At 39.2% G+C, this 14,608-nt stretch overlaps 1 protein-coding gene across 1 annotated transcript in view; it reads right to left on the bottom strand.

Moving 5' to 3' along the window:
• The window catches only part of LOC124596861 (putative inorganic phosphate cotransporter), an 85,648-nt gene that overhangs the window by 35,268 nt on the left and 35,772 nt on the right, over positions 1-14,608 (bottom strand). Inside the window, exons 4-6 of the mRNA XM_047135900.1 lie at positions 4,464-4,551; positions 1,759-1,982; positions 1,525-1,674 (exon numbers count right to left, since the gene is read on the bottom strand). Of these exons, the coding sequence (XP_046991856.1) occupies positions 1,525-1,674; positions 1,759-1,982; positions 4,464-4,551 (462 nt within the window). The remainder of the gene's footprint in view (positions 1-1,524; positions 1,675-1,758; positions 1,983-4,463; positions 4,552-14,608) is intronic.

Consider the following 14,608-nt stretch of genomic DNA (forward strand, 5'->3'; position numbering starts at 1 on the left):
CATTTGCGGTTGGATAGGAAGTTTTCTAACAGATAAAGAGCAGTATGTCGTCCTGAATGGGGGGACTTCAACAGAAACAACTGTAGCTTCAGGTGTGCCCCAGGGCAGCGTAATGGGTCCGCTGCTTTTTACGATTTGGTTGATGTTATTGACAGCGGCATTAGACTGATTACCGATGATGCTTTAGTCTACAGGAAAGAAGTATCACAAGGAAGTTATGAACAAACCAATGAGGATTTGCAGAAAATAAATGCGTGGTGTAATGACTTGCAGTTATCTCTCCATATTAGTAAGTGTAAGCTACTGCTTATAACAAGGCGAAAATTCCCATTAATATACGAGTACAAAATAAATGCCCAGTCGTTGGAAGCTGTGACAGTCCAGTATCTGGGTGTGAGTGTTCGAAATGTTCTAAAATGGAATGATCAGATAACACAAGTAACGGTCAAGGCGAACTCTAGATTGCGGTTTATTGGTAGAATCCTGAAGCGATGCAGTCCTTGAACAAAGGAAATTGCTTACAATACGTTAGTTCATCCAGTCTTAGAGTATTGTTCAACTGTATGGGACCCTTACCAGTTGGGTCTCATTCAATAGATTGAGAAGGTCCAAAGAAGAGCAGCAAGATTAATGACTGGTACATTTAGCCATCGCGAGAGCGTCACAAATCTCATAGGAAGTTTGAAGTGGAATACATTTGCAGATAGCCGGCGCGCTAAACGGAAGGGGCTGCTCACTAAATTCCGGAATCCGATCTTCGCCGAGGATGTAAAGCATATATTATTACCACCAGCTTTCAAATTGCGCAATGATCACCACTAAAAGATAAGAGAAATTAGAGCTCGTACTGAGGCGTTCAGACAGTCGTTTTCTCTTCGAGCGACACGTGAGTGGAACAGGGGGGGGGGGGGGGAAGGAGGGGAATATGACTTCGGCGTGTATTGTGCCCTTCACCACACACCGCTTGGTGGCCAGCGGAGTATATATGTAGTTGTAGACGTAGAAACAGTATAACATATTTATCATGTCTTGGTACTTGCAGTATGACTCTGGGAAACTCTGATATTCGACTGGAATGCTGAGGACTATGCGTAATTACCGTGCGATACATCCACAAACATATAAACTACCCTAGAATTAGAAATTATAACTTTTTGAAATTTATCAAACTGGCTTTATCTCTCAAAAAGGCGTGCAAATTTGTTTATATGTAGGACATGTTTATTTCACTTCATCGTTAGACGAACATCTGTGATATGGGCTGCCAAACGCTGATGGGCCGGATTGGCTTCACAATGATTCATTCTTTGATTATCTGTAACAGTTTCGATAATCGACACAACATCTATAATTTTTCCAGACTCGTTTATAAAGTTACCAGCAAAGTCGAAAGCACGTCAGAATATTGATATCTGCAATGGATCAGAGTGGAGGAAAGCACTCTACAATTATTTTCTCAGTTAATAACCTCTGCCACACATTTTACACCCAAATACAGTTAATGACGTAAGCCGCTTTACTTACAGATGCAATGTCAAATCCAAGGAAATTGCTGAAATACGTTGGTAATTCTGTGAAGAGCGTGTCCATTCCCCAGTTCTGTGTCATAGTGACTACTATGAGAGCAAATACGGGTAGTGATGTGAAAATCGATACCCACGGCGTTGGAAACTTCTGTAAACAACACACACAAAACCGTCTCAGTAAGAACATCTACAACAAAAATACGTTGTTCTTAAGAAACAACTTGTATCTTACCTTTTGTTCATGTGAGACATCCTTGCAAGATTCTTCAATATAAGTAAGTTCTGCTCTAGAAATGTGCTTGTGTTCAGATGGGGTATTCCCTCCAAACCAGAATAAGATCACTCCCCAAAGGATGGAAAGTCCACCAAAGAAGTAGAAGATAAATGGCCACCCAACGGTGCTCTGAGCTAATGCTCCTGATGTCATCATTCCTATTACTGTGCCCAGCTGATCGCCTACAGTAACGTCGAGAAAACAATGTGGTTATAGCTTCATTTTTAAAGAGAAAAGCTGATCGTTTCTCAAAGTTCCATGAACAAAACTAAATAAATTAAACAGATTAATATTTATTCAAATCATGATGCCGTTGTAACCAAGTGGTTGCAAAGTTATATTATTTTCAACCACAAACAATCCTATTGGCAGAACATCTGCAACTGAGCATCATAACAGAGGTTGAAAATACCACTTCAGTTGCAGATTACTTTATTTTCACACGACCGGTTTCGGACTGTTACTCGTATAAGTCCATCCTCAGGTGTCGTACTGGAAACAGCAATTCAATTTTCACACGACCGGTTTCGGACTGTTACTCGTATAAGTCCATCCTCAGGTGTCGTACTGGAAACAGCAATTCAATTGTGAACACACGGGCTAGTGGCCCCGTGTTCTTCTCTCTGTCAATAGGTGGCAGCACCTTTGCCACTCTGGTTTACCAATTTGACTCCTCGTTCACATCCGCTACTCCCTGTTCTGCACTCATAGGCAGCACACCGCACCTGGTACACGCAGGGGTCGGGGACCTCAGCACAGCGTAAGTATCGTGATGTCATTTGCATACGAGGGTATTTCGGAAAGTAAAGATACACCGTAAGCCAGAGGAACAGAAGAGTTTTGCCGAGGAAGTTGGCAACACTGCTGTTAACCTTGAACCGTTAGCTTTCTCCTCACGGTCGTTCGGCAGTTGAACGTTGCTTCTAGTTGGAGTAGGTCGTGTTTAAAATGGCTTCGCCGATTCAGAAACCCGCCAAATGCGAAGTGCGCTCCGTCATACGTTTTCTTCATGTAATCAGTCAGCGACCAGCGGATATTCACAAAGAAATTGTTTCTGTTTATGGGAACATTATGAATCGACAAAATGTAACGAAATGGTGTCGTCATTTCTCTGAAGGTAGGACTGATGTTTATGACGAATGAAGAACAGGTCAGCCATCTGTGATCTCTGATGCCCTTCTTCGGTGAACATAGGAAGCAATTCGTGCGAATAGACGTCTCACATTGAAAGAATTGCATCAGATCATACCGGATGTGTCAATGACAACTCTTTATGACGTTGTGACTGTCAAGTTAGGGTACAGGAAATTGTGTGCGCCCTGGGTTCCAAAACTGTTAACGGAAGAATACATAAAGAAAAGGATGGGCTTTGCACTCGACTTCCTCACAAACTATGCTGAAGCAGGTGGTGAGTTCCTTGAACACATTATGACAGGTGACGAGATGTGGGTTTATCACCATACACCTGAATCCAAGCAACAATCAATGCAATGGAGCCATTCGAATTCACCAAAAGCCAAGAAATGTAAAACGTCGACTTCAGCAAAGAAAATCATGGCTTCTGTTTTTTGGGACAGACAAGCATTCTTCTGTTGGAATTTATGCCTCCTCAAACGACAACTAATGCTGCTCCATATTGCCAGACTTTGAAACGTCTTCGAAGGGCAGTTCAAAACAAACGCAGGGGAATGCTGACAAGTGGAGTCCGCTTGCTTCATGACAAAGCACGGCCTCACACTGCACTTGTAACCAAAGCACAACTCAAACAATTCAAATGGAACGTATTGGACCATCCGCCATACAGCCGAGACCTAGCGCCCATCGACTTCCATGTCTTTCATTACCTGAGGTCACATCTTGGTGGAAAATCATTCCACGATGATGAAGAGATCAAAGATGAAGTTGAAATGTGGTTCCGACAACAGGCAGCAGCCTTCTATGACTGTGGGATACAAAAGCTTGTGCACCGACTTAACAAATGTTTGGATAACGGGGGTGATTATGTCGAAAAATAACAAATAATCCAGTTAATAAGATGTTACTGACATTTTCTAAATAAATGTTCTATTTAAGGACTGCGAGCCATTGTACCTTTACATTTCGAAATGCCCTCATATATTTCCTACTTAGGCAGTTGTCTGTAGTAATGTCTGGTGCCACTTGCGCATTGACATAGGTTTCATAGCACCTAACCTGACGGCGGTTTCGGAATGTTTTTTAAAAGTTCTGAAAACTTTTTAGAAAAAAATGGATTTTTCTTTTTTATGTGTGTTGCGGCGTGTGAAAATTATCTCCCATCTTTTGCCACTTCCGGTACGATTCTTGAGGATGGGCTTATAACAGTCCGAAACAGGTCGTGTGAAAATAAAGTAATTTACAACTGAAGTGGTATTTTCAACCTCTGCTATCTTCATCCAGTTTTGATTCTCAACAGTTTCTTATTCACAAAGCATACCATGCTTCACGAGATTAAGAATACAATGCTTGAGACATTCAAGAAAATAGAACTCTATAATTTTGCAACTGCACAATAGTGGAATATTTCTCAAACTTTTCTCTGAACTAATAAGAGGTTTCTCAGAACTATCCATACATTGCATTGAAACTATATACACATAGAGCCATTACAGGCAAATTAGAAGGCTGTACTGAACATAAGTCACCTGAGTAAACAGCAGTTCCCAAAACAGCATTTTCTTTGGGTGGGATCCATTTTGCCAGCAAGGAATGTGTGCATGGGTATACGAAACCCTAAAATAGCAAGGAAACTTATGGTAATCCAAAATTTAGGAAAGAAAACAATACAGCGGTACTGTCATTACCAGAGATGAAACGGATAGCTGTTTGACTGGATACCAGATGTCCAGACAGCTGAATGGCTGGCTACTCATCGGTCCGATATTCGGCTGAACATTTTCACAGAGCATGTCGTAAAGAGTAGTGTGAGCGAGCTCACAGAGGTCAGGAGCGGACGATCGGGCAGATTCCGCTGAATCTGGGCATCATCATTCATGAGTGAAGCGAAAGATTGTGTGACTTAACTATTCGATTTCTTGCGAAATGTGACCTATTTAACTTCTCGTTATTTTATGTTATATCTGAAAATAATTTGTTCATTTGCAAATGAAATTACAAAAAATATCATCAGTAAAGATGAGATCTCTGTAGTTTTTGATATAAAGAGTGGCTATAAAAAGTTTGATTTCTTGTTGTTGGCGGAATTGAAATTTTTCATAGTGTGGAACTAAAAAAAGCTGATATGTACCAATACCCTAGTTTGTTTTCTATTCTTTTGTTTTGATTTGTTTTATTACTCTGATACCATTGAGTAGCTACCCATTTATTGAATATTTATTTAAACTTGTTTGAGATACGTTGATGTTTTTGCAAAATGTAGTTATAATAAGCCATTTAAACTAACAGAAAATATCTAATGTACCTTAAGCCTAATGACATAGTTCTTCTCTAATTAGTACTTCAACTATGAAAACACATTTGACAACGAAACATCGAAATAAATCTCAGGCTATTAATAAAGTTACAGGCGCCCATGGCGGTCCATCATCTTCACCTGCCCCCAAGACAAATCCGTCTTCAACATAGAAAAAATAAAGTTGAATAGCGATTGCTTTGGGACATACACCACGTATGAGGGACAAATTTTATTATTTAATAGCAGATTTGACTGCACTAGACAATGAGCTATTATCTATCAGAAACGACTGGACTTACAACAGTCCTAGAACAAGCTTTACAACTCAGCTAGAACACGGAGCTCTTGCAGTGAGATCTTGTCATAGTTGTCATGATGAAGAAAATACAGCAAATAAGCGTACATGACGCCATTGTGCTGGGTATAGTGGGAAGCAACTCATTTTTAAACTGTGACGCAAAAAAAGACAACAGAGTTGCAACAAAAACGGGTGTTTATTTAGTCGGTGACTGGTTCTCAAACCAACCAAGGTTTGCCAAATAAAATGTCTAAATAGCAGTGACCGAGGTGTGTACATAAGCTTATAATCCCAACTAACGTTAGTTAAAGTTAACATTGGTTAACGAACGTTATTTGCGACCATAAGCATACTACTCACTTTCTTTACTTCCTCTTTGATGGACATTTTACTAGGAAAACATTGGTTGATTTGAGAACGCCGCATCCCGAAACCGGTCACCGACTAAATAAACATCCCTCTGGTTGCAACTCTGGCTGTCTCCTTTTGCATCACAAAGAGACTTAATTCCGTCGCAGATCGCAGGGAAATTTTCCAAAGCAAACGCATTTACTCATTAATGACACAGGCGCTAACATGGAGAAAGCTGTTCAAGAGATTGAGTATAATTCATCTAGATGTTCCATTTGCTTCAGATGACTATAACGTAGCCATTCAAGGCCCTGGTTGAAGAAGAAGGAATAATCGCTTCTGGTATATACCTCGTACGCACTTCAATGTTTCGAGCTTTACTCACAAAAAAAAAAGTCCAGAAGGAACTAAATTTACCAAAGCATCATTGGTGCAATTATCAGCATGAGACGGATTTCCACCTTTTGTATGGTACAACGCTTCTGGAAACAAAAACCGGCAATGTCTGCATGTGGCTGTTCATGATAAGCTTAGACATTTGATGTCACATCAGTGGGGTTTGATGGAGGAGTGGGTTAAGCTTTTGAAGTCCTTCAAGAAATTGAGAAAATAAGTTCTCGTCTCTCCTGCATATCCAAAGTAAAATTACATGTTGTGGTATTAAATAAGTATTAAGATAAGGTAGAAACAGCAGAAAGGGCCTATGAGTTTCAACAGGGCCTTATTGGTAGCTGGATTGGAAAGTCGTTTCAGCTTCTTAAATGAAGATCCAAATTACTCGACTGCCAACTTTTTAAACCCAAGATTCGACACAGATTGTTTGGAGATTGTTGAGACTGAAAGAAGTCAGCAGAAGATCTCATAGGAATTTTGCGAAGAATTTTCCACCAGAGGAGACAAGACTGAATCAACTATCTCTCGCAAAGCTCACGACACGTTTTGGGGATTGCTTTAACGAGTTGGTAAATGAAAATAATAATAGTAAGCGTGATGGACAAGAAACAAGCATGATTACAAGTGAAATTAGGCATTATTTGAAAACAGCCGAATCATTCGCAGCTCGACTCACTGCCAATATCTCATGGAGCTTCCATAATTTATCTTTGAGTATCTAGAAACACTGTCAGTATCAGTAATAGTATGAACACTATTTTATCTTTTGTTAAATTAATTTGTTTCTCAATGTTTTGTGTCAAGTAATTCCAATTTTCTGTGTTTAGTATCTTATATGTGAATTAAATAAAGTAGATTTTGTAAATTTTCCATAATTTATTGAAAATCTAGTATTCCCCAGATTTTGGCGTACTATCTGGACCCAGTCAGATAGTAAACTGTGTCGGATAGGGCTGATAATGGATAGTTGTAGCATATCCGTTTCATCTCTAGTCATTGTCATTGACACTAAAGATAATGATTCCTCCTTCTTGTAGTATTAATATAAATAATTATATATCACATAAAATGATTTACTGTGAAATGCTCACATTGTATCACACAAACTTTAAGTCCTACATCTTTGAATTAGGTCATCAACAAAAGTTGCATTTTGTTTTGGTAGTAGGCCTACATACGAATTAAATGTTAAAATGAATGGAGGTAGCTATGATTTAATATAAATATTATTATGTAAAGAATCATACAATAGAATATAATTATTAAGAAATAATGTATGAATGTTTTTAATTTTTATTAATTATTGGACAAAGAAGTTGAGGTAATGACATTGAATTTCAACTGACATTTAATTTTTTCTAACGACAGAAGTTTCAGAATTCTTGCAGATGCACCAACAAATTGAAATTTGCATGAATAATTTTAAAAATTATAATGTATGGGATTTTTCTATTTTTTTCTCACATTTGATTTTACTGTGGACCAGTAAAACTGTATGAATGTACTGCAAATTTTTGGTAAGTAACTGAATGAAATCCAAATGATCAGATACCTTAGATCTCATTTTCCTAATAATCACTTTCTGTCATTTCCGCTCTTTCTACTCAAATGCAATAAATTTCTAATTTCTTATGTAACTAAAAGAAGAAGGTTGGTTTGTAAATGAAGATAACTTAGGAAACAAATTTGCAATGGTATGTTCTTTTAATTGTGTTACTTTTAGAAAGAGGTTTATAAGAACTGAAAAAAGTTTGACACGTAAAAGATAAAATTAATCACATTACTCTAAATAATGATGATGTTTCTTTATCTTTAGTTGGACATGTAGATGATACCTTTGTTGCATTTGGTGATACCAGAATTGTTGTGAACATTTTAATGAAGACATTTTGCATTTTGGGTTGCGTCTTGTGACATGATGTATTATCCTGTTGAAAAATTCCACTGCTGCAGGAAACATGATCGTCATGAAGGGGTGTACGTGGACTTTAACAATGTGCGATACTCCTTGGCCGACACGGTGGCTTCCATGAGCTCCACTGGACCCTTAGATGACCACATGATTGTTCCCCAGAGCATAATGGAGTCTCCACCTGCTTTTCTCTGTCTCGCAATACAGATGTCTTGGAGCTGTTCCCCTGTAAGATGACGTATTTGCACATTCCCATCACCATGATGAAGAAGGTATCGGGATACATCAGTTCATGTAACGCAATGCCACTGTGGCAACGCCCAGTTCTGATAGACACGTCCTCATTTCAGTCGTAGTTGCCGATGTCGTGGTGTTATCATTGGCACAAGCCTTGACGTCTGTTGTTAGTTCTGCAACAGTTAGCCAAAATGTGTTGTTTTACCAGTCTGCCCAACCTACGACGTCCGACATAAGTAATGAGGAGTGGTCGCCCAACCCCACAACAATTGGATGTGGTTTTTCACTTGTTGAATACACTCACCACAGCACCCCTCGAACACTCGGCAAGTCCTGCAGTTTCCGAAATGCTTGTGCCGAGATTCCGGGTGAACACAATCTGCCCTCGGTCAAACTTCCCATTCCGCACATTGACAGCACGATCACTGATACTACATGCATTGGGCGTGTGTAAACAGTCAAACAATAAGCAACCAGTTGCACATTAAAAATTTAATTTATTGACTGTTTTTCAGAAGGTTTTGCCTTCTGAAGAAGGGCACTAAGTGCCCGAAACCAGACAAGAAATTAAATTTCTTATGCGCAACTGGTTACTTATTATTTCTTTATATACGGCTATAGTTGCTGAAGATGGAAAAATACTAAACCGTGCGTGACTAGCAGTCATTCATCTTCAGGTGATGCTGCTATCGCCTGCAAGGGTTTATATCGGTAGTACGACGGTTTTCATAATGTTCTGACTGATCAGAGTGCAAAAATGCAACAGTTCATTCCTAATGACATCATTTAGGGCGAATATTATCGAAGAATGAGGATTTAACCCAACTTTAAGGGAAATTCTTTTTCGACTGAATTACAGATCAAGTACACAGACACATCACAGAAACATCAACGATTCACAAAGTTTCACCAAGGCTCATAAATTAATAATTTCTCTTCATATTAACATATGCAAGAACAAATTCACCATCGTGCAGGAGCATTATTGCAGACAGTGAATGCTGACCCAATTTTCCTCAGATGTATTTCCTCGGAAATCCTGATGATGAAATCAGTCAGCATTGTTCCATCAGCCTTACGGTAAAGCGAAACATTATTACGCAATTACAACTCTTACATGAACACAATAAATTTGTCAAATTGTTCAATGCTGGACTAGAAAGGATTCCTTCGGATGATCACAAAATAGTGATCAGACCAGACAAAAGATCTGTAGGCGAACTTGAAAGATGCTTCAATACACTGACATTGAATGAAGTTGCTTTTGTGGTTGTTGAAGAGAATTTGGTGTCTCACGACATATTGGTTCAACGACATGATGGTGATAACCTTCAGCGTATCTGCAAAATCCGTTGTTCGTATGATGCATTACAGTACCCACCGATATTTTGCCGAGGAGAGAATGGATATTATTTTTTATTAAGATGATGAATTCATGAATCTTCCATTAACTAGTACTAGCAATGATATTACTCATGTTTCAATTCGATACCCAACAAAAATTCATGATTCACTTACAGTTGCAAAAACAAACAAAAAGATCATCTGTACGTTTGATGATTCGTGGAAATGAAGACAAAGTTAAATGAACGCTGAAAAATCTGCAGTTGAAATACCAGAAATATCCAAGCATATTGCTTCTTGCTAGAGATGAACCTTTCTTTCTGTTTCTTTGGATCATTAATTTCAGAAGAATTATAGGCAGAGAAGTGGAGGTAATCGACTTGTACCACTATTGAAATAAGTCCTTCATATATTGGAATGCCGCAGATTGTTTCATCAGTTCACCGTTGATGTGTGTGTCAAAATCGAAAGGGGACGTCTGACATATAAAGTTTAAATAAGCAAAAATTAGGTACGGAAGAATACATTCACCCCCTTAATATCATAAATGGATTTGTAAACGCAAATAATGCTGGCCAACTTAGCATATTGTCAGCGACGTATGTTAGAAGCGCCAATACAGTCGACCACATTTATTCATCATTTTCACTTGCGACGCAAAATGGATCGAAATCAAGCAACTGCTACTACCCAGTCACTCATCTAGCGATCGCCACGATATTACACCACCACTATTCAAACAGAAATGCAAGGGCCGTTGGGTTTCATTACGAAATACTATTATGTCTTCGGAGACGTGTGATATTGGACGTAAATTTCGGTGTGACAGAGAATAGGACTGCACATATTCTCCTGTGGTTGGTCGAGAAGATAAGAAGGATGAACTTGTCGCCATCATTTGAGCAGAAATTTCTGATCCCCAAAACGGATCCAGAGTTATACGAGGTAGTGACTACGAATACTATTCATGGACAGTGTGGCAATGACAACCGGGATTCAACGTCCTTGATCGAAAACAAATGCCCGAAACGTTATCCACGTGCTTTATTGGCTGACACGATCACAGGCAGTGGCGGTTACCCCCTGTACCGTAGTGGCTACTTGGAGGATAACAGCATAACTATAATGCCCAAAGTCAGAAATAAGGACGTTGTAGTTGGCAGTAGCTGGATTGTTCCGTATTTGCGGCTGCTTTCCAAAACATTCAAAGCACACTTCTATGTTGAGTATTTCAATCCTAAGTTCATCAAATACGTTTGAAACCACGTCAAATAAAGAAGCGTCATGGTTGTATTTGGTATAGCAGCTCCTGATGCCAACGATGAAGTTTCACAATTTCAGATGGGTACATATGGCACAGCAATGAGGCTTGGAAAATCTTTTCATTCTCCATACGTGATCTTCATCCTGCTATGGGCCATTTAGGTGTGCACCTGGAGAATGGACTACGAGTTTATTTCACGTCAGCAAAGAGAGCTGAACGACCATTAGCGACAGCGCTGATAAGCTTCTACACGACATGCGCAAGTGATCCATTTGCAAGAACACTGCTTTACTCGGAGACGCCGCGACATTTCACATAGAACGCATCACCAAGAAAATTCCAACGTCGGAAACATGAAACATTTTACTGGATACGTCAATGTATATTCAACCGATGCCTTGGGGCGCATTTACTCGATTCATTCGAGCAATGTCGAATGTTTTTATATGCGTTTATTATTGGTTAATATTCGCGAACCGAGTCCATTTGGAATTTTAAGAACTGTCAATGGTAAGTTGTGCGCAATATATCGGCAAGTCTGTCAGTGTTTACATTTGCTCGAGAATGAGATTCATTTGGGTAACACACCCGCTGATGCTGTTATTTCGTCTTCTGCGCATCAAATTCGATCACTTTTTGCCGTCATCATTCAGCGTCTTTTTCATCGAACTCACTTCATTTGTGGAACAAATACAAAGACGATATGGCCGAAGACATACTGCGTCGATTGCGTACGACAATACCGAATCACGGAGTTGAATTGTACGCACAACGAGGCGTTGACTTCTATAGAGGCCGCTGTGGCCGAGCGGTTCAAGCCACTTCAGTCTGGAACCGCGCGACCGCTACAGTCGCAGGTTCGAATCATGCCCTCGGGCACGGATGTATGTGATGTCCTTAGGTTAGTTAGGTTTAAGTACTACTAAGTCCTAGGGGACTGATGGCCACAGACGTTAAGTCACATAGTGCTCAGAGCCATTTGAACCAGTTGTGCCGCCAAGATGTTGAACGAATTAGGAATACCAGCATTGAATCGACCCAAGCACGGTGCATTCAACTGAACATATTAACGAAACGGCAATACGATGGAGATGCTTTGAGTCAGTCAGTGTAAAGGTGATGATGATTTATATTGGAGGGCGCTAAACAGCTAGGTCATCAGCGCCCTTGAATTAATGTTATACTGAAGAAGCTTATCATAATCTATGGAAGGTGATCAATAAACTGGAAAACTACGTTTAATCCCAGCACAGGAAACGTAAAGCAACACCAGGTTTGTGAGGTTCAGAAAAGCCCGTAATAAGACCTCAGCGAGACATAGCGGGATAACTAACTGAAATCATGGAGAAAATACCTCTAAAGATGCTGTCAACAAAGGGACAAATAAGCGTGACTGGATGACGACTTAGAAATAATACGTGACCCAACTACTCTGTGACACATTAAGATTGCACACCAAGTATTTTGAAAAGAATTCCAAAGTTGGAAACATGAAACATTTTACTGGATGCGTAAATGTATATTCAACCGATGCCTTGGGGCGCATTTACTCGATTCATTCGAGCATGATGCTAAATGTAAATAAATAATGTACTGTCTTACCTATACAGTACTAAAAAAGAGGATCATCTTTGTAATTAATGTAACAGTATTCGCTCTAAAGCTCACAAAATCAATGACTCTCTGTACTAGTGTAAAAGGAGTTTTAGTTCCATAAGTGAATTTGTGATATTTTTCCAAACATGATACATCTTCATGATGTTACGATATATCATAGCATCTTTGTCACTCATATATTTGTAAGCACTTTGTATTGTATCAAAACACGTGGTGTGTGCTAGAAACCTTTCCTGTGACAAATCTAAAGTGTTCAGCGAGAAAAATTCACGTATGTACGTATGCGGCAATAAGAATGCAGTGGGAATGGATTCACATCTGTTGGTGATGAAAACCACTCCAAACCGACATTTCACATAAGTCACATCCAATGAAAATCTGTAACGCGACCATCTGTGTGGCGTGCTTATAATTATGTATTATTTATATTTTAGAACAATTAATCAGTAAAAAACGTTGTAATGAAATCATGAAAACCGTCTGAAGGTGAATCACAACGATTCGAAACCGGTAGCAGTACCCTTTGAATAAAGGAACTGAAAATAAATTTGTGGTTGGTTGCTGCCTCAACAGCATCAACATTTGTCAAGAAATTTCTTTATTAAACAAAAAAAACTTCGAGCGCAGAATGAAAAAGTCTTCGTTCAAACCCTCAATTACGGCTCTGAAACAACTTTAAGAAAAAATTTTGAATCGTGGAAGACACAAAAGCAAATACAATTTTTTTCTTGTTTCCAAATGTACTCGTAGTAATTTTTGGTTTACAATGTTTGATTCATCGTAAATGATTTCACATGCAAATTAGGACTTGGAAGATATAACACAAAAATCTTTAACACCTAAGGAAAAGCACCAATCTTTATTTTAGACTGGTACAATTAATGTGTGCTTACATATTCTAGTATTGGCATATAAAATGAATAATTAGCTGGCCAGAAGGGTTCGAACAACTTGAAAATAGTTATAATCTTACCTGAGATAATTTGCATAGCTGTAATAGCATCTAAAAACTTGAGTATTCTCATAGATGAAGCTATGAGTCTAGATCTCGAAAGAAAAGAAATGAAAATTCGTCATTGCTGAACCAGTAAAGTAGTTTAATAATTTAGACATAGAAGTTAAGACAGGTATTCTTCAAAAACATGCTGGACATAATGTATGCATCTGTTTCAGATGTGTTTCTGAAAGGTTTTACTGCGTCATCCAATAGCAAGTTTCCTTAATTTACTGCTCTGCGAAATAAAAAACCCAAGACATGCGGGAACTGGCGAGTTTGACTGAAATGTGTTGCCACCACTCACATTGGCTTACCACGATTATAGCAGTATCTTGCCAGTATGCCGACAGTTAGCATGGAGTTACCACCACAAAGTCTGTCCACTTGTGATCTGCGCTCTGTTATTCGGTTTTCCCCAGCAAAACAACAACCCACTGTCGACACACATCGTGGCTTAAGCTTTATTTGTGGACAAGGCTGTGTGAGCATTCGCATGGCAGTGAGACCTGAGTCCATCTTTCGACAACTGAGGCAAAATGTCAGAGCACGATGTGGATGAAAGGTGACGAAGTTCCCAAAATGGCGATTGTCGTACATTCCACAGGAAGAGTAATGTTAGCTCTCTTTTGGTGCTATCAGAGGTTGTTACTACCTGCTTCGCAACACCACAATTTATACTGAGAAGTATTGTAATGTCTCGAGAAATTATGAGCTGTCATCAAAAGAAAACGCCGTGGATTTTTGTCTTACAAAGTTCTCTCCCTTCATTACAATGGTCAGCATCATGCAGCTCGAATGACCTATGTGGAGCTCGGAAGATTCAAATGGGAAGTGTTCCCACATCCTCCATATTCGCCAGATTTTGCCTCAAATGAGTTTCATATGCAATCTCAGCTCAAAAGTCGTCTTGAAGATAAGCGCTTCAACATCCATGATGAAGTGACATTGACAGTGAAGAGAAG

This window comes from Schistocerca americana, chromosome 1, assembly GCF_021461395.2.
Source record: "Schistocerca americana isolate TAMUIC-IGC-003095 chromosome 1, iqSchAmer2.1, whole genome shotgun sequence".
NCBI lineage: Eukaryota > Metazoa > Arthropoda > Insecta > Orthoptera > Acrididae > Schistocerca > Schistocerca americana.